The sequence below is a fragment of the Schistocerca piceifrons genome, chromosome 2 (assembly GCF_021461385.2).
Source record: "Schistocerca piceifrons isolate TAMUIC-IGC-003096 chromosome 2, iqSchPice1.1, whole genome shotgun sequence".
Lineage (NCBI taxonomy): Eukaryota > Metazoa > Arthropoda > Insecta > Orthoptera > Acrididae > Schistocerca > Schistocerca piceifrons.
This window is the reverse complement of record NC_060139.1, coordinates 1,150,193-1,177,373: the sequence shown is the minus strand read 5'-3', so window position 1 is coordinate 1,177,373 and position 27,181 is coordinate 1,150,193. Positions and strand designations below refer to the sequence as shown.

At 43.3% G+C, this 27,181-nt stretch overlaps 1 protein-coding gene across 1 annotated transcript in view; it reads right to left on the bottom strand.

Annotated features, from left to right (window-relative positions):
* The window catches only part of LOC124777250 (cytochrome P450 9e2-like), a 72,371-nt gene extending 45,190 nt beyond the window's left edge, over window positions 1–27,181 (bottom strand). Inside the window, exons 1-5 of the mRNA XM_047252576.1 lie at window positions 27,097–27,181; window positions 19,742–20,126; window positions 10,325–10,462; window positions 9,688–9,893; window positions 3,821–4,013 (exon numbers count right to left, since the gene is read on the bottom strand). Of these exons, the coding sequence (XP_047108532.1) occupies window positions 3,821–4,013; window positions 9,688–9,893; window positions 10,325–10,462; window positions 19,742–20,126 (922 nt within the window). The 5' untranslated portion in view covers window positions 27,097–27,181. The remainder of the gene's footprint in view (window positions 1–3,820; window positions 4,014–9,687; window positions 9,894–10,324; window positions 10,463–19,741; window positions 20,127–27,096) is intronic.

Below are 27,181 nucleotides of genomic sequence, written 5' to 3'. Positions count from 1 at the left end.
CCAAAAATTCAAGCGGCCATTGGGACTCTCAACGAAGTTAAAACAGTGAATGAAAATTTTACTGACATATTTCACCAGAAATAATAAGAAACTTCATCTGAAAACTAAAGCACGAAATATACTAAACGAGTGCAACGCACAGAAAACTAAAAAACACAGCGATCGAACGTTCCCAAATGTTTATTAAATCGGTATTTCGCCCCAAACAGCAGGGACCGCGGCTGAAAACTATTAAATTTAGTAACTGTCTAACAGTGCACAAATAACTTCGTCAGTACTTAGCTTTGTAACCGCTACAGCTGCAACTGCAAGCCGCAAAATGTAAACACACTCAGGGCGTGAGGCATGGACGAACGACGTAAGCACACTCGCGAGTCAATAATACAGGAAGAAAGTCTGAGATTAATGAACATCCACTGATGAGTTAATTTTACAGCAAATATTAGTATGTCCAGAACGTGGAGTGCATGATTTCCATGCGTCACAGCGCCACCGTCCAATTCCAGCTATGTCTACCAGGTGATTCACAGTCTCACACACCTGACCAGTAGCAGTGCACTCATTGATGAGTCAACATGAGCTTGGACAAACGGAGCAGGGCATTATTGGTGAAGCTCCCTTATCAAAGCGACATCAATGCTGCATCTGCACTTCGAGAATATCGCCGGTTGGAAGGATTACGGAAGGATCCTCTTTCTCCACATGCTGTGAAGAGCATGATGAAGAAGTTCGATTCACTTTCAGAACTGGGCGCCGCTTCAGGAAGGAGGCCGACGACCGGTTGCACCACAGGTGGCTCCTGATGAAATCGCTGTCGCTACAGCAGACAGTGCTGCGGGCAATTCTCGATCGCCAGGCAGTTCGTGTGCCGTGTCCCGACAGTTGAACATCCCGTGGTCCAGTGTACGGAAGGTGCTTCGAACGATTCTCAGCAGATTGCACCACAGGAAGCACAACGACATGTTGACTTCGCTCTCCTCTTTCTCGCAAGGACTGAACTTGAGGCGGGCTGTTAATGGACCATGCTGCGGACAGACGAAGCTGATTTTTCTCTGAAGGGTGAGGTGAACACACAGAACTGCCGAATGTGGGGCTCTTCACCTCCAGTCATTGTGCATGAAGTGTCTCAGTCTGGTGAACGTGTCACCATATGGTGTGTGTGGCTTCACTGCTGCATTGATCACTGGTCCATGCTTTTTGGAACAGGTTGGTGCTCTAGGACCAAAGACGTGCAGTGTGACTGGCCTGCATTACTGCGAAATGCTTCGCCAGCATGTAATAGCTATCTGTAGGAGTGAGACGCATTGAGCTCAACAGTTTTCATGCCATGTGGGGCCCCACCGCACATCGCTCGTGAAGTTCACCTGCTTCTCCGGAACATATACGGAAACGATCGAATTATCAGTCGATCACCTGATCTCACTTCCAGTGATTTCTGGGTGTGGGGCTACCCAAAGAACAGGGTTCACCAGGGGAACATTCGCACGTGTTCTGATCTGTAGCGCAGCGTATCAGAAGAGATAGCCAGCATACCTACGGACGTGCTTCGTTCTGCTGTGCAGGTTGCACTCCTGCGCTTTCAGACTCCTCTGGACACTGATGGGCGCCATATTGAGCCCGATTTGTAGCAGCAGTGGAATCGGTATATAATGATATGATGTACCGTAGCAGCACATTAAAAGTGTTTCAGTTGAAGAGATTTTGCATTATTTCTCTTTCCCATGCCTTTGACATTAACGCTACCAAGTCTGGTCCCCGTAGAGCAATTAGTTTTCGTGTTACAACGTCTTAAATAGGGAAAGTTTAATTATAATCACCGGTATTATTAAAAAAATTAGCGAGGTGCGAGTAGGTCACGCGCAGTGGGGGTTTCAGGGTTTCGTACAGACTTCATTATGTGTGCGGATGGACAGTTTATCCAGTCTGGAATCGAGGATATTGACGATTCTTGCCAGTTATCAACGTTGATACTGCGAGATATCTGTGCCACGGATTCCAAGACTTTCGAGAATGTTTTAATTTTAAAAATGCGAAAAGAAGTATTTCATGATTTTAAATCAACGCGAATTACTCTATAGGTTTTCATTAGTGAGTTTTCGAGCATCAAAATAGGCGACATAAATGACCATATTTTTGATTGCACTGTCTTAAAACCTTTACGCCGCCACGGGTCCATTGACCTTAAAATGTGACATAAATTTGAACTTGATACGGCAAATTTTTCCTTAGAAAAAGGGACTTAATATAAGGACAGACAGTCAGACAACTGATAAAAACGACAAAAACATCTCCTTTCGTGTCGTATAGTTACAAATTAACAATTATCGAATTATTTCCCTACTTGTACTGTGAAACCTTGGTTCTTGCCGAATTTCTTGATCCTAGGTCAATAAGAAGTACCCTATCGGTTTTGAAGGATGAGTTTTCGGGTATCAAAATACGTGACACCAATGACCGTATCTTCTAAATGAACTGACTTACAAGCTCAAAATTTTACGCTGTCAAGGGATCATAGACTTTAATATGTGACGTAAATTTGAGCTTGATGCGTCAACTCGTTCCTCAGAAAAAGGTTCTGAACAGTCGAACGGACAGACAAGAGTTGTAGACAGACAAAGCACTCCTATAAAGGTTGCGTTTTTACAGACTGAGGCAGGCTAGCATAAAAATGGATGTATTCCGCAGCTCGTGGTCGTGCGGTAGCGTTCTCGCTTCCCGCGCCCGGGTTCCCGGGCTCGATTCCCGGCGGGGTCAGGGATTTTCTCTGCCTCGTGATGACTGGGTGTTGTGTGATGTCCTTAGGTTAGTTAGGTTTAAGTAGTTCTAAGTTCTAGGGGACTGATGACCATAGATGTTAAGTCCCATAGTGCTCAGAGCCATTTGAACCATTTGAAAAATGGATGTACGGTCCACATTTCTTCTTAAACCACTGGACCGATTTCAACAAAACTTGGTATACATATCCATTACTGTTAGGCAATAATAGCTGTAGGGGTAAGAACTACTTGCCTATCATATTTCGGGAGATACGACGTCATAAAAGATTCGTGAAAAACTGCCGCATCATGCATGATATTTAAATTTACTACATTTGTGCTACTATCTCTATTCCTAATAAATTTTACAGACCGTTTCCACACGTGCCGCTGAACGTATCTACACAAATATATCATTGTACGATGCATAATTCAAGACGTAGACACACTTAAACGCGTAAAAACATTCCACATCATGCACGAAGTTTTAATACATTTTTTATTTACCACTAAGGCACTCCTATAGTCGAGTCAACTTAAGGAAATTCACGACACCTGAGAATGCTTTTGACAGCATTCAAAGGCGAAGCACAAACGGCTTTAGGGCTATAAAGAGGCGTTGCTGTAGATAAGTTGATAAAATTGCGTTGTAGACTCGTGAAGCAGCTGCGGGCAGCGTAGAGAAAGTGTACACTACAGACACAGTTGATTTTTTTCTTGCATTTCGAATAAAAAATTGGCAAAATGAATACCCTGCCATTTCTCGGTTTTTCATATAAAGCTTTAGTTAATCTTAATTACCGGCAACAAGAACATGATACTATGAGTTTTTGCCGGATTATAGCAATAATCAGGCAACGGTATGTTTAGATGCACTGTAAATTACCGCGGATGACTACAACAAAAAAACTACAATCATATTTTTTGTGTGATGGTTGTATCTTGAAATGGAACAGAAAATACATGGAGCATTTAAAATTTAGGCTGAAGCAGAGCAATTTTTTCTGTCGGCAGCATCAAATACGTCAAGCAAACACCTAAGAACAATGATAATCTGCACTTACGTTTTCCTTTGGGTTCAGTGCTTCCCTCCTTGTCCGCGTCTTCTGAGTTCAGTTCGCCACGACGCGCCTGCATGAGCAAATGGATGACGTCGGGACGAACGATGCCTTGCTTTTCACGGGTCTCAATGGTTTCGATAACCATGGATCTGAAGAACTCTGTTGCACTCCGGTCGAGAAGGGGTATTCCTAGAAGCTACCAAAAATAAAATACACGAGTTTCAGTCACAGAGCAAAGGAAATTGCTGACATACACTACGCGATCAAAAGTATCCGGACACCTGGCTGGAAATAACTTACAAGTTGGTGGCGCCCTCAATCGGTAATGCTGGAATTCAGTATGGTGTTGGCCCACCCTTGGCCTTGATGAGAGCTTCCACTCTCGCAGGCATACGTTCAATCAGGTGCTGGAAGGTTTCTTGGGAATGGCAGCCCATTCTTCACGAAGTGCTGCACTGAAGAGAGGTATCGACGTCGGTCGGGGAGGCCTGGCACGAGTCGACGTTCCAAAACATCCCAAAGGTATGAAACTTGAAACTTCCTGGCGGATTAAAACTGTGTGCCGGACCGAGACTCAAACTCGGGACCTTTGCCTTTCGCGGGCAAGTGCTCTACCAACTGAGCTACCCAAGCAAGACTCACGCCCCGTCCTCACAGCTTTAATTCCGCCAGTACCTCGTCTCCTACCTTCCAAACTTCTAGAAACATCCCAAAGGTGTTCTATAGGATTCAGGTCAGGACTCTGTGCAGGCCAGTCCGTTACATGGATGTTACTGTCGTATAACCACTCCGCTACAGACCGTATATTATCAAGAGGTTCTCGATCGTGTTGAAAGATCCAGTTGCCATCCCTGAATTGCTCTTCAACAGGGGGAAGTAAGAATGTGCTTAAAACATCAATGCAGGCTTGTGCTGTGATAGTGCCACGCAAAACAGCAAGGGGTACAAGCCCCTTCCATGAAAAACACGACCACACCATAACACCACCGCCTCTGAATTTTACTGTTGGCACTACACACGCTGGCAGGTGACGTTCACCGGACATTCGTCATACCCACACCCTGCAATCGGATCGCCACATTGTGTACCGTGATTCGTCACTCCACACAACGTCTTTCCACTGTTCAATCGACCAATAATTACTCTCCTTACACCAAGCGACGCGTCGTTTGGCATTCACCGGCGTGATGTGTGACTTATGAGCAGCGCTTAAGCATGAAATCCAAGTTTTCTCACCTACCTCCTAACTGTCATAGTACTTGCAGTGGATTTTGATGCAGTTTGGAATTCCTGTGTGTTGGTCTGGATAGATGTCTGCCTATTACACATTACGACCCTCTTCGACTGTCGGCGCTATCTGTCAGTGAACAGTCGAGATCGGCCTGTACGCTTTTGTAATGTACCGTGTTCCTTCACGTTTCCACTTCACTATCATATCGGAAAAAGTGAACCTAGGAATGTTAAGCAGTGTGGAAATCTCGCGTAAGACGTATGACGCAAGTGACATCCAATCACCTGACGACGTTCAAAGTCCGTGAGTTCCGCGGGATGCCCTATTCTGCTCTCTCACGATGTCTAATGACTACTGAGGTCGCTGATATGGAGTACCTGTCAGTAGGTGGCAGTACAACGCATCTAATATGAAAAACGTGTGTTTTTGGGGGTGTCCGGATACTTTTGATCACATAGTGTACGAAGTGTGGCTCTAAAATAACGGGATTTTTGTTGTAACAAATTTTGTTACAAAAAGATATTTAGTTTTTGTCACCTTCACTATACTTTCTTCCTGTGCCCCTAGAATGTTCCATGCGAATTCCTCATTCGTGGAAAGAGTGCTAAAATTCTTCCTCTATGGGCTTCTTGGCGATGCGTGCCGCTTTTCCTTTCGCTGCTTCAACGGACAGAAATCTTGTTCCCTTGAATGCAGATTTGACCTTGGGAAGTAGATAAAAGTCATGTGCTAGTAGGTCAGGTGAATAAGGTGGATAGTCTAACACTAGGATGCTGTACTTGGCTAGAACCCTCTCAGCAGACAATGCAGTATTACTGCGTTGTCTAGGTGCAGGACCCATGAATGTTTCTTCAACAATTCGGGCCGGTTTTCTCTTTTTTTCTTATGGAATTCAGCAAGAACCTCAAGCTGGTAATATTGATTAATAGTTTCACCTTCAGGAAACCAGTGAAGATACACAACTCCATGACTCTTGATTTGCCTATTCGATTTTTTTTTTTTTTTTTTTTTTGTTGCCCTCTGGCAATGCATGGATTAGCTCTTACTTCCTGGAGCACAAGTGAAAAACCAAGATTCGTCACATGTTATCACTCTTTCCAAGAAATTAGTATCATGAGACTTCTGAAATTTACCCGGAGTATTTCTTCTTCCAGTAATTTTCGGGTTTGCAGCCGGAGCACATCAACATTCTGCCACGATATTTCGGCCCAGAGAGGTCCGGCCATCCTCAGGTGAGCAGACGAGATACTCACCTGAGGATGGCCGGAATTATCGTGGCAGAATGTTGATGGGATATCTTCAGTCGTATTCAAGGTGTCATTACAAACATTTTCAACCGATACTTTTTGTTCAATAGTGAAAGTTTTCAGCACACACTTTTCTCATGTTAAATTGGTTATGTAAAATTTGCCTTACGCACTCTTTATCAAATCCTACAGTTTCAGAAATCGATCGAATACTGAACTCAAGGACAGATGGAATCAGGTTACCTACTTTTTCGATATTTTCATCCGTTTTTGATGTTTAACTGCATCTCGGGCTTGAGTCATTTTCAACGTCTTCTCAGCCATGTTGGAAACGTTTGTTCCACTCAAAAACTAGCGTCCATGATAAATTCTTCGCCATACACTTCTTTTAATAAAATATAATTCATGTGAAACCACACGACAATTCATTGCTCTGTTGTTATCATTTTTCCGGCAGAACAAAAGAACAGCTCTTACACAAACTAATGCCACTGCCACACTGATATGTCTACAGACACCAAAGTTGCCGCAATCGACTCACAAAGAACCCCTGTAGCACGAGTTCGCAAAAGGACAATGATGTCTACGGCGTTCCACGCACCACATACTGTCTGTAATTCAGCCTCAATATTGGCTGGTAATGGTAACATGGGACGGGACTGGAGGTACCCACAGGTAAGCACAGCTTGGGGCTACGGAGCCTAGTTGAACTGCTTAGCCGACGAGTAACTCACAACAGTGCTACAGTGCTAGTGATGTTGATGCAAAGCAGAGGAATGGCAACGATAATGCAAAGGAATCATTGCATTATACCTACAACAACAGTTGCCGAAGTTGACATTTCACTGCAAAGGAGCCCAACGAATTTCAGAGTGAGCAATAAATGGCAGATGAAATATTTGCGTTTCTGCAAGTTGAGTCAGTAGAATGTGTGGTGCCGTGTACCATCGGCTGTGTGGACAATATACACGAGGTGTACAATGATGACGACAGTTGCTTAACAAGCAAAAGTCGAGCCATGTAGTTCATCAACCTTGTCGGGCAGGGAGTCACAAATCCCGTCTCCAGTGAAACGTAGCAATGGACAATCGTTGTCCAAGGAGAGGATACTAAATATAATTACGTACATTAAAGATCATCCGCAGCATAGTAAAAAGCAGTTATGAACAGTCCGCAGTAATATAACAGTGTAGTGCATAAGAAGAAGTACAGACATTCAAGGTGGGACAAGGTGCACTTGTTACAAAAACTGATGTTTTGCACGTTTCAATGCTTCTCGATACAATTTACGGTATGTGGATGATACTGACCTACTACGTTATGCACATCAAAATGCGCGTGACATAGATTACAGTGATTTCAAGGGAAGCAGTGGATGCTACAGAATTGGAAGACTTAAGATGAAATTTCAAACAAAGCGTCAACATGACAATGCACGGCAAACTGCGGAATAGGTCCCAAAATTTGTAGACGATATAAACAAGCTTATCCTGTCGTTCAGTAAGGAATTTGTTGTCAACTCCGACCAGTCGGGATTTAAAGAGAAAATGCATATGAAAGGAACCCCAGAAGTTAGAGGTACCAAGAGTGTTGTATCAAGATCAACTAACATCAATACCTTAACACGTTAGTAGAAAATTATGCCAACTGTTAATATGGATGATAAATTAGCTGAAAAGTTATTTATTATGCTGCGTGAAGTTAAAGGTGCTCTGCCTCCTACGATTTTTATCTCTTGTGCGTGGTCTTCCGAGGATAGTAGAGATTATTTTCGTGACAGCAAGCAGAAGTGGGAAACGTTGACGTAAAAGAACTACAATTATGACATGAGCACTGCTTTTGGACAATAGTTGGTCAAAATAACTTGCTTTTGTTTGATTTATGGGCTGCGTATACAGGGTGCTACAAAAAGGTACGGCCAAACTTTCAGGAAACATTCTTCACACACAAATAAAGAAAAGAAGTTATGTGGACATGTGTCCGGAAACGCTGAATTTCCATGTTAGAGCTCATTTTAGTTTCGTCCTCCTACGCTCAATGGAGGACGTTATCATGATTTCATACGGGATACTCTACCAGTGCTGCTAGAACATGTGCCTTTACAAGTGCGACACAACATCTGGTTTCATGTCCGATGGAGCTCCTGCACATTTCAGTCAAAGTGTTCGTACGCTTCTCAACAACAGATTCGGTGGCCGATGGTTGGTAGAGGCGGACCAATTCCATGGCCTCCACGCTCTCCTGACCTCAACCCTCTTCACTTTCATTTATGGGGGCATTTGAAAACTCTTGTCTACGCAACCCCGGTACCAAATGTAAAGACTCTTCGTGCTCGTATTGTGGACGGCTGTGATACAATACGCCATTCTCGAGGGCTGCATCAGCGCATCAGGGATTCCATGCGACGGAGGGTGGATGTATGTATCCCCGCTAACGGAGGACATTTTGAACATTTCCTGTAACAAAGTGTTTGAAGTCACGCTGGTACGTTCTGTTGCTGTGTGTTTCCATTCCATGATTAATGAGATTTGAAGAGAAGTAATAAAATGAGCTCTAACGTGGGAAGTAAGCGTTTCCGGACTCATGTCCACATAACATATTTTCTTTCTTTGCGTGTGAGGAATGTTTCCTGAAAGTTTGGCCGTACCTTTTTGTAACACCCTGTATAAATCATACTCCTTTAGAGCAAACAATCCCTCCTGAAAACGGCGTCACATTGCAGTTTGTACCACCTGGAAACGCTGGGCAAATTCAGCCTCTGTGTGTTTGATATTCCGTGCCTACAAAGCATATTATCGCACTATCTGCCGTTACGCTTCAAAGGATAGGCAGTTTCACGATAAGCTCCACGACAGACTGTTGCGCATTACGTTGAATGTCGTCACATTCCATCAGTTGTCGTCACCCCGTTACACCAATACGATTCTCTAAGAATCTAGCTGTGAACATCCTGTACGATTTGTAACTCGGAAGGAGTCCGTCTCCGATCTTGTGGCTCGTTATTTTTCACTCTGTGTTCATGGTGCAAGACACTGGTTTGTTTTTGAATGTTGACGACGTCCGTTTTGTGAAGGGTAATACATGCAGCCCATAGACGGTTGATCCCTGCACCTCCCGGACACACATTTTCTGTTGCCCTCCAGATGCACATGGTGAGTCATTAGCAGCTGACATTTTTTCTGTGATAATTGTTAACACAACAATTTCAAGTGAGCCTTACAAAAAGACTGAACATGCGGCATCGCACTCAAGTGATTCCTTGGGAGAAACCTTACGCCTCACACCTATTGCTCATTAACATTTGTCGTAAGCGTGCTTACTTTGCGACGGCATCAGTCCCGTTATTTTACAGCCACACACGACGTACAAAGCAGTGTGGTGTTCATTCTCACCTGCATGAGTTTCGGAGACAGCAGATAGCCGACGGCCGTCAGTTTGATGTTTGTGAGCTCGCGGCCCATCCGGTAGAACGAGTTCTGCGGTTCCGACAGCGAGTCCACTTTGACACCGAACGCTGTGGTTGCAATGACGTCATTAGTGACGCGTGTGAAGAAGTCCTTCATGTCCAGTGTGAGCAAATTCTCCTTCCCGGCGGAAACTTCAACAATAATATAAACACCATGGGGTCAACATTTTCACTGTTCTTTTTGCAGCTGAAATAGAATGTCTTATCATTTCAGTTCATTCGTGTACAAGAACACAATTTTAAGTCCAAGCACTATTTACATTTACGACCGCATAACAACGTAGATTACCTTTAAATTGGCATCATCAGCCTCAAGGCACGCACAGCGTCGGCTTACGAGATTCTGTAGCACCTCTAAATGTCACTGTGTTTTCAATCTCACAACTACCGTCTACATTCTAAGCAACTAATTCCAGCTTTTATTCACTGGGTTCTTATAAGAAATGGCTGTAGACAGACCCGTAATAAATAGTAAAGGAGATTCGCGTTGTATGGCATGTCAGACCAAAGAATAGTGCCTCATGTCGTATCGGGCATTCAGCGATCGCAAATAAGGTACTCACCTTCGCAATCGGCAGTTTGACCATCTAAATAAGCAATGATCTGCTGTCCAATCTCTGTCATCAGCATGAACATATTCTTCATTTTCATCGTAGTAAAAGCAGGGCTGAGCGTAGTTCGCATATCATGCCATTCCTTTCCTGAAAATAGAAGGCAGTAAACAGGGTGTGCAGTCTGACAAATGTTCATTTATTAAATGATACAACATTCAGATAACATATTTTACTTAACAGGCTCATGCACTTACTAAAATTCTGGGGTGATGGTAATAGAAAAAAGTAATTGTTTTAGGTCCTCCTATAACCTTTAGCCGGCCGGGGTTGCCGTGCGGTTCTAGGCGCTTCAGTCTGGAAGCGCGTGACCGCTACGGTCGCAGGTTCGAATCCTGCCTCGGGCATGGATGTATGTGATGTCCTTAGGTTAGTTAGGTTTAAGTAGTTCTAAGTTCTAGGGGACTGATGACCACAGATGTTAAGTCCCATAGTGCTCAGAGCAATTTGAAGCATATAACCTTTACTTTCTCTTTAGTTCAAAATTTGGTGTAACATACAAAGTATTTCTTTGTGTTAGAATACGTTTTGTATGACGTTGAGCGATATGGCCTTGTTACTACTTCTAAATAACTACGTTAGTAAAAAGCAAAGTAAATGTACGATCGTTGTGGCCGAGAGGTTCTAGGCGCTTCAGTCCGGAACCGCACTGCTGCTACGGTCGCAGGTTCGAATCCTGCCTCGGGCATGGATGTGTGTGACGTCCTTAGGTTGGTTAGGTTTAAGTAGTTCTTAGTCTAGGGGACTGATGACCTCAGATGTTAAGTCCCATAGTGTTCAGAGCCATAAGTGTACGATGGGTACTCTTTTTCATAAGAAAACAAATTGTGCATGGAGTTGTTTATTCTTGTTGATTCCAGTACGTAAAATCGAATGTCAGTGCCAGATGCTCGAGCACTTGGTTTATCCTGTTCGCCACCAAGGGAATGGCCGGAAGTGGACTGAATAAATACAGGTCCAATGATTAGTTGTAGCAGCGAGGAATCAGCACTGCCTGGCCACGCATTACTACCGAGAACGTAAACTGTGACTTCCAAAATATTTGCCAGATTTACTACTATTGTCACACAGATAAATAGATATGGAGCGGGACATGTGAAAAGGCCACGATGGTTGAGGACGACTTGTGTTTTGCGCGTTCTGACAGCCAGCGTAGTCCATGGGGAGGAAGACCGCAAATACTCTACTTGAATTTTATGGTTTTACTGGCGAACGAGACGCTAAACCCAAACCCACAGAAATCGTCACAACCACACAAGAAATAGAGATAATAGCAGTAATGCTCGCTAGGTAAAATCTGCGTCCAATACATTTTCGTTTCAACTTGTTCTGTTCTCCATTTAATTGTCACTACGGTCATTTTATCCTCTGCCACTCTTGTTTCTGCTCGGTCCTTATTTTTTCCTATTTTGCTTAGTAATTTCCATTATAGCCCATGAACAGCCTGGAGTTTTTGAGTAGTTCTGACATTAAGAACTGAGATCCCACTGCCACCATTCAGAACTGGTATTATACACTAAATCTAAACTTCACGTATCAGACAAATTGGAAACTTGATTTAGAAAACTTTATTTAGTCTACCAAAAGCATCCCAGGCCATATTTAATCTTCTATTTATCTGTTTCGATGTCCACCCGGCCGTCGTCTTCCACTACCCTATTTACAAAAAACCATGAAATGGTTCTATGATTTCATTCATGATTTGTACCACTTTCTTTTCGCTGCGTTGATGATTTTACTTTTATACACACTGGAAAAGCTACTGTATTAGGTATTGCTCGTTGCCTTTTGTGTTGGTTTTTTATGTTTCATCAGCATGAGTGAATGACATTGTCAAAGATTCACGCTCCATTGTTGGTGGTGGAATGGTCCTCTGTTACATTTTTTCATTCGTTGTAGAAGTTTATCTGCGCTCGAGTCTAATAGCAAGATCTGATTTGTTCTAGTAAAATTGTATCCCAGTTGAAATAGCTGTAAAACTGTTCTAGGACTGCGGAGAAGAAGTTATATGGAATCTTTATGTTTAGCCTTCTTTCTGTTCTACTACTTGACGTATTGTAATGAACGCCGTAGCACTGATGCATATATTCTGCATAATAATGACGTAGGTTCAATAAATTTTTATATCAAGGACATTAGTGCAGATTTTGTCACAAATCAGTAAGAATCTTCTTAGGAACCTATAAATCTGAGACAAATTGGAAATCGATAAAATGCAATTACCCATTTTATACGTAGGTTGGAACTTAAATAGTGGCAATGCCGCTGTGGAGGCACTATGCAATGGAATCTACTATTGTCGCTGACAGCACAAGTTGTTGACATGCCTACCGCATATCCGAGCAAATGGACTCGCCCGTCCCATGTCACCGGCGTGCGCAGAAATAAGGGAAACAGTCACTTGTGAGTGAGCGGTCTAATGTAACGCTGTCACTATGTTTTCGAAACAGGAACAACGGAGTTGGATCAAGGTTGAATGTTGAATGTGCCAGAGGTCGTACAGCTCGACAGTGTCATCGAGGTCTTCAAGAAGCGGTGAATCGGCATTGCCGTACAGCACAGTGGCACGTTGGGTCAAAGCCTTCAACGAAGGTCGGCAAACTGTGGTGGTGGTGGTTAGTGCTTAACGTCCCGTCGACAACAAGGTCATTAGAGACGGAGCGCAAGCTCGGGTTAGGGTAGGATTGGGAAGGAAATCGGCCGTGCCCTTTCAAAGGAACCATCCAAGCATTTGCCTGAAACGATTTAGGGAAATCACGGAAAACCTAAATCAGGATGGCCGGACGCGGGATTGAACCGTCGTCCTCCCGAATGCGAGTCCAGTGTGCTAGCCACTGCGCCACCTCGCTCGGTGTCGGCAAACTGTGGCATCGGGCAGGTCGTCTTAGCGTCTCTGAAGAACAAGTGCATGCTATTGAAGCGTTAGTGGACAGTGATCGATGCCATACGATTCGTGAGATCGCCCACGGAAGTGGATTAACGCATACGACTACGCTTCCCATCCTGAAGGAACGCCAGGCCATGCGAAGAATGGCATCACGACGGGTTCCTCGTGACTTGACGGAAATGCAGAAATGGATGCGTTACGACGCTGCGCAGACGCACTTGGAGCGCTGTGGGCGCGAAGGAGAGGCTTTCTTACGCCAACAGTGGATGAGACATGAGCCACATCATACGAGCTACAACTGAAGCGTCAATCCAACAAATGCGAAAGTCGAAAGTGCGCCAGAGCCCCAGTATGGTGAAAGTTATGGTGATTCACTTGTACGACCGTGATGGTGTTATCCTAACGCATTACGTTCCCCCACGGCAGACCGTCAATGCACAGTATTACTGTTCGTTTTTGGAGCATCACCTGCGACCAGCTTTGCGAAAGAAGCGGCTACACTTTGTGCGCAACCCACCCGTCATTTTGCACGACAATGCACGGGCGCATACAGCGCAAGCTGTGGCTGCTCTGTTCGGTCGATGGGACTGGGGAGTACTGCACCATCCACCATACTCCCCGGACTTAAGTCCCTGTGACTTTGATTTGATTCCGAAGGTGAAGGAACCACTTCGTGGCATTCGCTTCAGAACTGTTCCAGAGATCCGACAGGCAGTAGACCGCTCCATTTGCTTCACCAACAGAAGAGGCTGTGCTAGCGGTATACTACGCCTTCCACATCGCTGGCAACGGGTTCTACACAACGCTGGTGACTACATTGAAGGACAGTAACAGGTGCAAACATGTAACTCCTTTGTATCGGTTGTGAATAAATAGTTGCCACTATTTAAGTTTCAACACTCGTAATTTCATTCACAACTTTCAAATTTTTTATTATAGTTTATCCACTTTCTTTGCCTTATTAAAATCCTTTGTTATTGGTTCAGGGCGTCGCAGGAGAAATGATCGATATTCAGGGCCGTGACAGGAACAATCATCAGAAACAAAAATGTCTGGTAAACATGGGCTCTAAAATGCATACCGTAAGAGCTGTGAGCACTTCTCCATATACTGTGAAACAAATCTCTTCTACTGCAAGCTCTTTGCTTTCCATGTTACGAGAGGAGGTAGTATGGATCAAAACAAAAACAATGGTCTAGTAAAAATGGACTCTAAGGTGAATACCTTAAGAGCTATGAACACGCGCTGAGTAGGTGACATTAAAGTTAAAATCTTCTGGGCTGTTAGGCCCGTCATACTTGTACAAAAAATCTAGTTTTCGCCCCCTCTGCTAGGATCTTGTGGTGTCCACTGCAGATTGAGCGCTGCCACAGGCCAGCGTCGCCTTCTCTCATAAAGGGGAGTTTTGGTACTGGAGAAGTGGGATTATTGGATAAAAGTCTCGGGCCACCATTGGTAGGCCATCGTCACTGGATAATAAGAGAAATCTTACCGCGCATGTCGAAGAAGGGCGTTACTGACTAAATCTCCTGCGGCTACCCCTTGTGCGCCAACTTCACTGATTAAAAAGCATTTTTTCGGGACCTATGCTGAAGAAGATTTGGTTAAAATTTCTCCTGCTGTTATTGGTGGGTCCACATCATTGACTAGAAGCGAAACGGGCAGAGCAGGAGAGGGGAATGTTTAACCAAACTATTGTTGTTCACAGGGGTGGCTTGCAGGGCGTTGTGTGTATTGCTCGCACGCCGCAGCCGCAGCCGCGCATTCTCTTCCTGGAGCACTTTGGAGCTCACCAGTGATACCTTCCGCTGACTTTCTACCATCACCCTCCGGATCGCAGCTACTCAAGCTGTCATATTCAAAGGTGTAATAACAGAAGATATTGTTACCTGTTACAGTATAATAGAAAGAGTCCAACAATAAAGCGACTTGGATAATGGAATTCATGTCTTCCATACGCACATTGCGTAAGGTTTGAGTGAATGCTGACGATTATTTTCGTGCTTCTCCGGCTACGTTCGTAATATCCGACGTTTATGCGGCAGTATCATCTACTTTACAACAACATTTTCTCAGTCAGTATAAGTCTGTACTAGGTAAGTTTCGCTTTCTGCTCAACCGCATTTGTTTCACTTCTTGGCTCTTTCTCACACATTCTGTTATTGTCACTGAAACTACACAATTAAATAGTAGTTCAATCACAAAAAACAGTCAGTTTCATATGGATTCCTTGCTTCCCATTCCGTCTGCTTTTTCGCGCTATTAGGTTATCGCACTTTTTAAGATCTGTCAGCGATTCTGGTAACGGAATAGCATCCTGAACGTTGGTGAACGACGAACAATATTGTTCGCATTAAACACTTGTCTCAAAAAGTAACACTACAGCACACTCTTCCTCGCTTATTCAGTCAATAAAAGACTAGAAGATTTTTTCAACTAACATCACTGCTGCAGTGCTACTGGCAATCAGAGAAGCAACACTGTATGGAATGATGGAATGCGTGCGTTTAGCAGTACGCGTATAGTTAAGCAACACAGGCACGTACTGGATAAATTAAAAAACCCTACATTGGGTGAACAAACACATAGCGAAATGAAGTTAATATTGGCCGCCTTCACAAAAGCAATGCAAATTAACACAGATGTTCATATGTTACTGATAAAAGGCTGCTGTTGGATTCATTACAAAACATATGTCATTTCCAGTTAATGCTGGTATTCCGTATAGCGAGAGCGAAACTAACGTGTACAGTTCTTCTTATCACTACCAGAACGTCCATTATCTTACTGCACAAATCCGGACACTTAGCACCATCACAGGCGAAGGTATACCCAATTCATTAAGCGTCAGCTCCCTTCTATAAACCATATTTGACTTGAACATGTGTATTACCCAGCGCAGATATGTCGCATAAAATTTTATATCACATACTAGCCATTCCTAAAGCATAAGCAGGCACAATACATGTTGTAAACCTAATTTATTTCCAGAGGTAATCGTATTCCAAAAAGCGCTATTGTATTTCCATATTAATTTACGTAAGTGTGATGTAGGCTTGTCATACATTAGTACTGCGAGAAGAGTGCATTTAAGGATTTCGAGATAACGATATAATTGTCTGTGAAAACTTTTCATCTATACCCATTAATAAACTTAAATAAAAAAGATAAGTTTGATACTCTCACATTTGATTTTTTTCCGTGCTGCCTGATTCTCTACAGTTATCGAGAACGTCTGTCGGAAGAGTAGAGAAATGCATACAAACAATCATCAGTTGCCGCCCACAGATAGCAAGCATCTAAGTGTTCAGAACATGAAACCAAAATGTATCGTTTGCTTCCCTATATACTGATCTTTCGTTATTCCTTTATAACATATTGTAGTTTCTCCGTCATCCTGAGATAATGCGAGTAGGCTAGCAAATTTGAGAAATCTGTCCTGCGGGAAAAAAAAACTATGACGGTCATCGTGAACCAGGAAGTGGGGCAACATATATTTATTGATCTACCTTCTCGCGAAAATATCAAGTGAAATTCAGATTTCCTCGGTTAACACAAGACTCTGGTCACCATAGACAGAATCTCAACGTTCAGCTCTACTTCTATAGTTTTTTGAGCAAAACAGTGGTTAAAAGAATTGAACCGGACATGGGGAAATTATTTGAAAGCCAACTTAAAGATCATAAGGTGCTCGACCACACCTATGTTTCCGCTGCTTTCACTTTTGAAATACTGTCATTAGAATGCCATTTGAAAAAGATACAGTACACAGCTGTTTCTCGAGGTGGTAATCCTGTTAGAAGATACGCTTTTTCTTGTATAGTTTTGGTTTTCGAGCGCTGTTTTGCTTGTAAATATTTCAGTAGTTTCAGTTTTTGCTACTTTGTCATTCTCTAAAGTTATTATTCCTCCAGAAAAGTGCTTTGCTATTAGTTTCAAGATCTAGAGTTCCTGGGAACATATTCTGGCTTCACTTTGAGGCAATTACTGATGGTAGCTGAATCCACGAGAGTGGCCAAAACTAGTTAGTGGGCCCTTAAGGCAACTAAACGAGGAATACAGAAAGGAGAGAAAATGAAGAATTTGGAAACCAAGAAGATATGCAGCTGGAAGGCATCAGGAATAACAGAAGTAAAGCAAACATGAAATATAACTATGAATTAAATTTCCTGAGAATTAAATTTTCTGAAATGTTTATTTTATGCAAAAAAAAAATCTATTGGAGCTAGAGGTTTGAATTTTTTTTTTAATGTTTCAGGATACTATTTGGGGGAATACTAGACTACATACACTAATGTACTGCCAACAGGAAGAAAAATGCATACTGATTAGTTATAGAAAAATAGTCTTAATTTTGATTATCAAATTGAAATACTTCTAGAATAAAAACTTTTGACTGAAATGACGTAACTGATGTCTGCTTTTCAGATGGTTATGTTATTAATGTGTGCGTAAAATTTCAAGAATCTAAGTATGATAGTTAGTTAGTGTGTAAATTCCAAGTCTTTACCGGCAAATAAACATGTATTTTTATTAATCTTCACAAAAATATTGTAGTAAAGTCAGTACAGGGACTAATGCGGTTAATTGTATACCAACAGTCCTGTTGTCCTACAAGTTTCATCCTACTAAGAGATCATGTGTTTTAGTTGGAGCCACGTAAACTCTATGAAAATTGTCAGTGTTTTTTCAGGCGTTCACAGGCAGCAGAAGTTTAGATTACAAAACCCCACAGACCGCGCAGTCTTCATCCGCCGACACCGGAGATGGAATGTTTACCCAGGCCCGTTTGCGTGGTCACCGATAGTCTCACATGTCTGATACACTACTGGCCATTAAAATTGCTACACCACGAAGGTGAAGTGCTAAAGACGCGAAATTTAACAGACAGGAAGAAGATGCTGTGATTCGCAGATGATTAGCTTTTCAGAGCATTCACACAAGGTTGGCGCCGGTGGCGACACCTACAACGTGCTGACATGAGGAAAGTTACCAACCGATTTCTCATAGACAAACAGCAGTTGACCGGCGTTGCCTGGTGAAACGTTGTTGTGATGCCTCGTGTAAGGAGGAGAAATGCGTACCATCACGTTTCCGTCTTTGATAAAGGTCGGATTGTATCCTATCGCGATTGCGGTTTATCTTATCGCGACATTGCCGCTCGCGTTGGTCGAGATCCAATGACTGTTAGCAGAATATGGAATCGGTGGGTTCAGGAGGGTAATACCGAACGCGGTGCTGGATCCCAACGGCCTCGTGTCACTAGCAGTCGAGATGACAGGCATCTTATCCGCATGGCTGTAACGGATCGTGCAGCCACGTCTCGATCCCTGAGCCAACAGACAACAACCATCTGCACGAACAGTTCGACGACGTTTGCAGCAGCATGGACTATCAGCTCGAAGACCATGGCTGCGGGTAGCCTTGACGCTGCATCACCGACAGGAGCGCCTTCGATGGTGTACTCAATGACGAAACTGGGTCCACGAATGACAAAATGTCATTTTTTTGGATGAATCCGGGTTCTGTTTACAGCATCATGATGGTCGCATCCGTGTTTGGCGATATCGCGGTGAACGCACATTGGAAGCGCTATACTGGCGTATCACCCGGCGTGATGGTATGGGGTTTCATTGGTTACACGTCTCGGTCACCTCTTGTTGGTATTGACGGCACTTTGAACAGTGGACGTTACATTTCAGATGTGTTACGACCCGTGGTTCTACCCTTCATTCGATCCCTGCGAAACCTTACATTTCAGCAGGATAATTCACGACCGCATGTTGCAAGTCCTGTACGGGCCTTTCTGGATACAGAAAATGTTCGACTGCTGCCCTGGCCAGTACATTCTCCAGATCTCTCACCAACTGAACAGTCTGGTCACAATACGCCAGTCACTACTCTCGATGAACTGTGGTATCGTGTTGATGATGCATGGGCAGCTGTACCTGTACACACCATCCAAGCTCTGTTTCACTCAATGGCCAGGCGTATCAAGGCCGTTATTACGGCCAGAGGTGGTTGTTCAGGGTACTGCTTTCTCAGGATCTATGCACATAAATTGCGTGAAAATGTAATCACATGTCAGTTCTAGTATAATATATTTGTCCAATGAATACCTGTTTATCATCTGCATTTCTTCTTGGTGTAGCTATTTTAATGGCCTGTAGTGTATTATTTAAACCAATTTTTAAAAGGACTTGGACTGGCCACATGAATCACAATGTGTGATGTAATAACTGTCCATTGGAATAACCAAGCAAGAAGCACTGGGAGATATCATTGTGTCATGTTGTTCCACCATATTTTGTAGTGGGGATCCACACTTTTTAACTATTTCACACTCGGCTGTTTCCTAACAGGAAAATCACTGAAGAGCAGTGACAAAAGCTTCATACTCCAGAAATAGGGGACAGAGGAGTTTTGAGGCTGTAGCGCCACTGCAGGCTGCATAGAGGACGTACGATCGTAAATGTGCTTACCTTTCAATGCAAGAAGCATCCGCTGTGACAGGAGATTGTTTCTGTCTGCGTTGATGAAGTCCATGTGGTCGGTAAAGTGGTCAAAGTCCTTGACGGTGATGGTGCGTATCAGGTCGGGATCTCTGACCATCACAAGAGGGATCATGAACGAGAAGGCGCCTGCGTAGGGGTGCGGCTCCATCTTGTGGTACAGGTCGATGAGGACGTCGGGCACGGACTTCCTGTTGAGCAGCACCTCCACCATGTTGCCCACCACAGGCAGGGGCGTGGCGTACGGGATCCCGCGGCGAGAGAAGCTGCCGACGTAGCGGCGCCACCATAAGATGAAGAGCGTAGTGGCGGCCAGCACCACTGACACACACATCGACCAGCAGTCGACAGCCATCTGCAGGGAAACGCGAAATGCTCTTCTTAATAACGGGCTTGCAATGTGTGTCGCCTAACATAACTGGGCTTATTGAGGTACCGAGTAATCCTGGGAAGGTGAATATTCTGTACTCAACCATTTATTAGCTCCAAATTGGAAATATAATTTACTGTACTGACAGAATTTTTTACTTTTCCAGCTTACAAAGTCAATTTACGTTAGTCACAGTGTGTAGCTGTAAGCGTTGTATGTAAGCATAGCAAGTTGCTGTTTCACCAGCTGCGACGTAGTCGCGTGTATGGACAGTGATCCAATACTGTCAAATGTCTTTCATTCCAGTCTTTGATCACAATATCAATTCTTTTGAGGATGACCGGTTTCAGTCAGCAATGACCACCTTCAGATCTACAATACAAAAATATATACACCTAGTGAGCACTGTGTATTTCAACACAATACAGCATTACCTACCATAATATACTATCATACAACCAGGGAAATGTACTTCAGTAGCTAGTTGCAAACATTACTGTGTGGACGATGTGGCCTATTCTACACCTCATTTTAGATCCATGTGACGATGCTGTGCTGAGTGTATTTATATGTTTTGACGATGCCATTATGACCTTATCACTTTAGGACATGGTGTAGAAAAGGTACGTTTTACCGTATTTTATCTGTACAGTTCCCTGGTTCTATGATAGTATATTGTGATACGTAATACTGTATTGTGTTGAAAGACACGCTGCTTACTAGGTGTATATATTTTTATATTGTAGACCTGAGGATGGTCATTACTGACTGAAACCGGTCATCGTCAAAAGAATAAAAAACATTTCAAGTTGCTGTTTGATATAGTAAAATAAAATTCTTAAGTATACCATTGGCAAAAAACAAAAAATAAATGGATTACGGGCACCAATGACAAGACCATATTTAAACTACATAATTATTGCATTCTTCCAGAAAATCTGTGTATTTTAGACCAAGTCTAAATTAATAGTAGTTACCCTCTGTTGTTGTTGTGGTCTTCAGTCTCAAGACTGATTTGATGCATCACTCCATGCTACTCCACCCTGCGCAAGCGTTTTCATCTCCGTATAACTACTACAACAATGTCCTTCTGAATCCGCTTACCGCATCTCTTCCTCTACGACTTTTATCCCCCACATTTCCCTCCAATACTAAATTTGTGATCCATTGATGTCTCCGAATGAGTCCTATCAACAGAATCAACCGATACCTTCTACTGGTCAGTTTGTGTCACAAATTTCTTATCTCCCCTGTTCTGTTCAACACCACTTCATCAGTTACATGATCTACCCATCTAATCATCAGTATTCTTCTGTAGCACATTTCAAGAGCTTCTGTTGTCCTCTTATCTAAACTGTTATCGCACCTGCTTCACTTCCGTACGTAGCTACACTCCATTAAAGTACTTCCAGAAAAAAAACTTCCCAACACTTAAATCTATATTCGATGTTTACAAATTTCTGATCTTCAGGAACGCTTTTCATGGCATTGCCAATCTACATTTTATATCCTCTCTACTTCGACCATCTCAGTTATTTTACTAACCAAGTAGCAACAATCATCTACTACTTTAGGCCTCTCGTTTCCTAATCTAGTTCCCTCAGCATCACCTGATTTAATTCGAACATATTCCATTATCCTTATTTTGCTTTTGTTGATGTCCATCTGATATCCTCCATTCAAGATACTGTCCATTCCGTTCAAATGCTCTTTGAAGTTCTTTACTGTCTCTGACAGAATTACAGTGTCATTGGCAAACCTTGAAGTTTTTATTTCTTCTCCCTGGACTTCAATTGCTACCAAATTTTTTTTTAGGTTTCGTTTATTGCTTACTCAATGTAAGAATCGAATAACATCGAGGATAGGCTTCAAAACTTGTCTCGCTCCTTCTCAACCGTTGCTTCCCTTTTATGGCCCTCGACTCTTATAATTGCCGTCTGTTTACTATACAAGTTGTAAATAGCCTTTCGGTCCACGTGTTTTACCCATGATACCTTCAGAATTTGAAAGAGAGTATCCGAGTCCTTTACTGTTGCGTAATAACCTATGCTGAAGTTTTCAGTGTAGAAAACATATTCGTTATGGCACATATCAGAAACTGTGTTGGTATGTAAAACACTATTATTTTTCACTCGCATCTGCATATTTTGCAAACAGTATGACTGGTTTCGACCTCCCTAGATCTAAAAACAAAATAAAACTAAATAGACACTGTCTACTATTTTACAAAATCCAGAAAATATTGTAAATGAGTGTTGGATTTACCTACGCCATTGCGTCAGCGACCCGTACTTCCCTACAATTTATAAAATAACAGAAAGTGCATATTAAGTTTCACTTTGTCTTTAGAACTGAAGATATCGATGGAGATCTAAACGGGTCATACTGGACTGAAAAATAATCGATGTATTAATATTGAGGCACTGAGAATCATAAACGCTCAAAACACAGAAACGAAATTGTGAGACAAATAGGTGTTTTTGGAAATCAGTTTTACAGACAAACCAGCAGTCTCATACGTCTGAATTGCTTTCTAAGCAAGTCTCAACATCCTACACTTCGTATGGAGAAATAGTGTACCCACTTTCAGTTATGAAATATTAATTAATATTTAAGATTACGTTTATTGTTAAGCTTAATTCGCAAAATTTTTCGTATATAGTGTAATGTCCCCACAGCAAATACCCTCTACCACGCACCAATTAATCATTTTCAATCAAACCATCCACATTCATTCACTTTGGAAAAGTTATCTGATCTGATTTTCTCGTAATATATGCGGCGACAGCTCGTCGACGCCAAAGTATTTTATAGTGCGTTTATTCTTTGAAATAACAGAGATGCATATATGCATTTTCCATGGTTGTTGGAGTGGTAACTAGGACAGCTTCTGGGGTATCTGTTGAGGGATTGACGTCTTTCTGAGAGATACATATTCTGCTTTTCTTCTCGCTAAAGCGAACCAATTAACATTTGTGCCGTTGGCGGTTTGTTTTGAAGAGAAAGAGATTGTAAAAGGAAAATAATTAAGGCTTGGAATCACCGAAGACCTGGACATGTAATGGAGATGGATGTAATACACGATTTCCTCCATAAATAAGGTTTGTGACTTTTTTGTTCTGGCGTGAATCAACGAATGAGTTTTTTTCTGAATCATTTGATGATCACGTTGGCCCTGTAATTAGTGGGGAAGTTTCAGCTGTGTCGAAGAGAGCCTGCAATCACTGAGTCTGTGTTAAATCGTGCAGAAAGGCTTCGTACACATCTGGAATTCGCAATCTTTCGAAAAGGAACAAATTATCGAAACGATTGATTCTCCCGACTGACTGCAGTGTTTAACAGTAATAATAAATGTAAAGATCTCTTACAGCAAGCCAGCCGCTGATTACCAAGACGAAGGACTCGACCAAAGATTCTATTTGGCTGATTATTTTATCACTTAATGAAATCTTATACTAAAAACTATACATAGATAAAGGAGAGAAAGAGAAAGAGAGAATGAAAATAGAGATAATACTAATAATCCTCCATTAGTCTAATTTTTCGCCTGTCTTACCACGGATCAGCCAAGAACTGGGAGGGCCTTACTTTACTGTATAGACTTATGTGTGAAGGTGAAGGGTCTTAAAGAGAACAGATACACGTCTATACAGACAAGACATTACACAGAGATAGTGGCTAGCTGCATTGATCATCTATTCTTAGATTAAAGAGACGGCAACTTATTATCCGAACATTTAAAATGTTAAAATAGGATAGCAACGATAGTTTCTTTCTGAAGCTGTAAACTTTTTAATTAATTTAAAACTAGAATCAGAACATAAAGATCAGATACTAAATGCACCACACACAGACACACACACACACACACACACACACACACACACACACACACACACACACACGTATGACCTATTCCAACACTTCATGGCTCTCCTTATCATCGTTTTCGTTATGAACGTTCTGTAGGTTGATGTGTAGATAAAACAGCCGATACACTTCCGATTATGTAGCGCTACTGCTACGTACATGATGTAGACACTAAATTATGTTCTCAACCCTAGATAACAATTGGGCAGCGCAGCGTATGTACCACTTCATTCTTTGTGCTTTGGGCCCACACGGAAATGAATGTTCGAGAATTCGGCGAGACAGCTTTTCGTGAATGTTCGTGTATACAGTATGAGGCTGAAGACATAGATAGACCTGGTTTACCAGAAGATCAAAAAATGTCACGAACACATATTTATGCTGTAATGTCAAAACTGATGACGGTATGTTTTAAACTGCTCTCGAGTTTTTGAAAGAAAATGATTAAATATCTGTCTTCAATAAACTAAGATTGAATATGATAAACTCGGGGCCACTTTCTTACGTATTGCTTTGGCACGAATAGAACTGCAGCAAGTGAACTTCTGCTTGGAGCTGCAGTGCTCCTCACTTAGCAGCGTGTTATTAACCACGTGCTGGCACTGAGGGAGTCCTGGCTGGCTCTTTCGCCGTACTTGTGAGAGAGCAGCTTGACAGCGTCGGACCGTTGTTTCTCGTAACAGTATCTGGGCTGGGCTGGCCCAGCTCTCTAATACCAGTTACCTCTTAGGCAACCAGGAAAAGTCCGCAGACTCTGAGGCGACAGGTCGTATATTCTCCTGCCACAGGCTCCACTCCAGTGCGCCTCCAGCAGTGGAAGGTAAACCTTTGACAACGCCAGCCACTCGTGTTGGCTAACCATCAGAAAGATTGCTAAACAAACGTCAGCCGAAGATCCCATGAGACTAGCTAACAGGCAAAGTGCCTTGTAGCAGCGTGTCGTAAGTTTCCCACTCGTCATCAAATTCTTCTGTACCCATTAGTTGGGTTGTGCTGTTTTTGGGGGAGGAGACCAGACAGCGAGGTCATCGGTCTCATCGGATCAGGGAAGGAAGAGGAAGGAAGTCGACTGTGCCCTTTGAAAGGAGCTGTCCCGGCATTTGCCTGGAGCGATTTTGGGAAATCACGGCAAACCTAAATCAGGATGGCCGGACGCTGGATTCAACCGTCGTCCTCCCGAATGCGAGTTCAGTGTGCTATGCCCTTAGTCTTCCTCTGAAGATGACGATAAGGAAACTTGCTGAATTTTTGTTGCTACACGACGCTGTCACTCGAGTAATAACGCGAGAAGATTGTGTAGCTGTTCCGAACGAACCATGTAACCGAGTGTATTACTAAAGAGCAAAGACCGAAAAGGAATACTGAACAACTGCCTTTTTTATAGTGAAAGCTGTAAATACAACACTGTATCATAACATACGGATTCTTCCTTGTTCTTACCGATGGGTTATTAGGACTTAGCTATAAAAATGAAAGTCCCTCTCTCAACCTCAGTTATACAATGAGGTGACAAAAATCACGGGGCGCCTCCTAACACCGTCTCGGACGTTATTTCGACCGCCGTAGTGCAGCAACTGGACGTGGCATGGACTGAAAAAGTCCTTGGGGAGTCCACTGCAGAAAAACTGAGGCATACTGCCTCTATAGCCGTCCGTAACTGAGAAAATGATACTGATGCAGGATTTTGTGCCCGAACTGATCTCTCGGTTATGTCCCATAAACGTTCAAAGGGATTTATGTGGGCGATCTGGGTGACCGCATTATTCGCTCGTAATGTTGAGAATGTTCTTCATACGAGTCACGAACAATTATGGCCCTGTGACTTGACGCAGTGTCATCCATAAAAATTTCATCGTTGTTTGGCTGTAAATGACCTCTAATTAGCCGAACAAAAGCATTTCCAGTCAATTATCGGTTCAGTTGGACCAAAGAACCCAGCCCATTCCATGTAAGCACAGCCCGAACCATTATGGAACCACCACTTGTTTTCACAGTGCTTTGCTGATAACTTGGGTGCATGGTTTCGTGGGGTCTGCACGACCCTCCAACCCCAACATCAGTTCTTACCAACTGATGTCGGGACTCATCTGAGCAGGCCACGGTTCTCCAGTCGTTTATGGTCTAACCGATACGAGCAACAGTCCAGGAGAGGCTCTGCAGGCAGTGTCGTGCTGTTAGCAAAGCCACCCGCCACGGCCGTCTGCTGCCATAACCAATCAACGCCACATTTCGCCGCACTCTCCTAACGTATACGTTCGTCGTACGCCCCACACTGATTTCTGCTGTTTCTTGGTGCAGTGTTGCTTGTTTGTTAGCACTGACAATTCTGCGCACACGCCGCTGCTCTCAGTCGTTAAGTGGAGGCTGTCGGCCAGTGCGTTGTCCGTGGTGGCAGGCCGCGTCTGAGGTCTGGTATTCTCGGCAGACTGTTGACACTTTGGATCTCGGAATACTGAAATCCCTGACGATTTCCGAAATAGACTCTCAGACTCGTCTCGCTTCAGATAACCTTTCCGGGTCCAGAGTCTGTTAATTGCCGTCTCCCGGCCATAACCTTTTCACATGATTAACCGGAAGACAAGTGACAGTCCTGTCGACGCACTGTCCTTTTGTACCACGTGAACATGTACTGCCGGCACGTGAATATGTGCATACCGCTGTCGCACGACTTGTCACGTCAGTGTACAGATGTGGAATACTTTGCCTCTTTCTGCAACTTGGTGTAGGTGAAGTTACACACGCACGTGAGAAGTGCTGCTGTCAGTTGGCTCCGCTACTCATCGTCCGTCCGAACTGCACACTTACTTCTCTGACGCAGCCTGTGGCGATTTCGGAGACTTCCGTAAGGTGTCAACAGACGCAGCGAGAGAGCGCGCACGCAGTCATAGTGCGTCGAGTCGCAGCGAAACCGACGTTCCGTAGATATTCCGTTCATCTGACTGATGAAAAGCTGTTTAGAGGTGCAAACCTATTTCTAGTTTTGTGGACGACTGCACGAGTTCTTGCTGTTATCGCCTGCGTTGAATTTGGTGCAGCACTAGGACTAACAAACAGAAACGTACGTCTTCGCTAAGATAGCACTCACCTCAGCGTCAGAAGAGCGCCTCGAAGTAACGAAGTTCAGCGGCGACCGGCTGCCGATTGAGCCGCAGCGCAGGCCGCTGGCCACG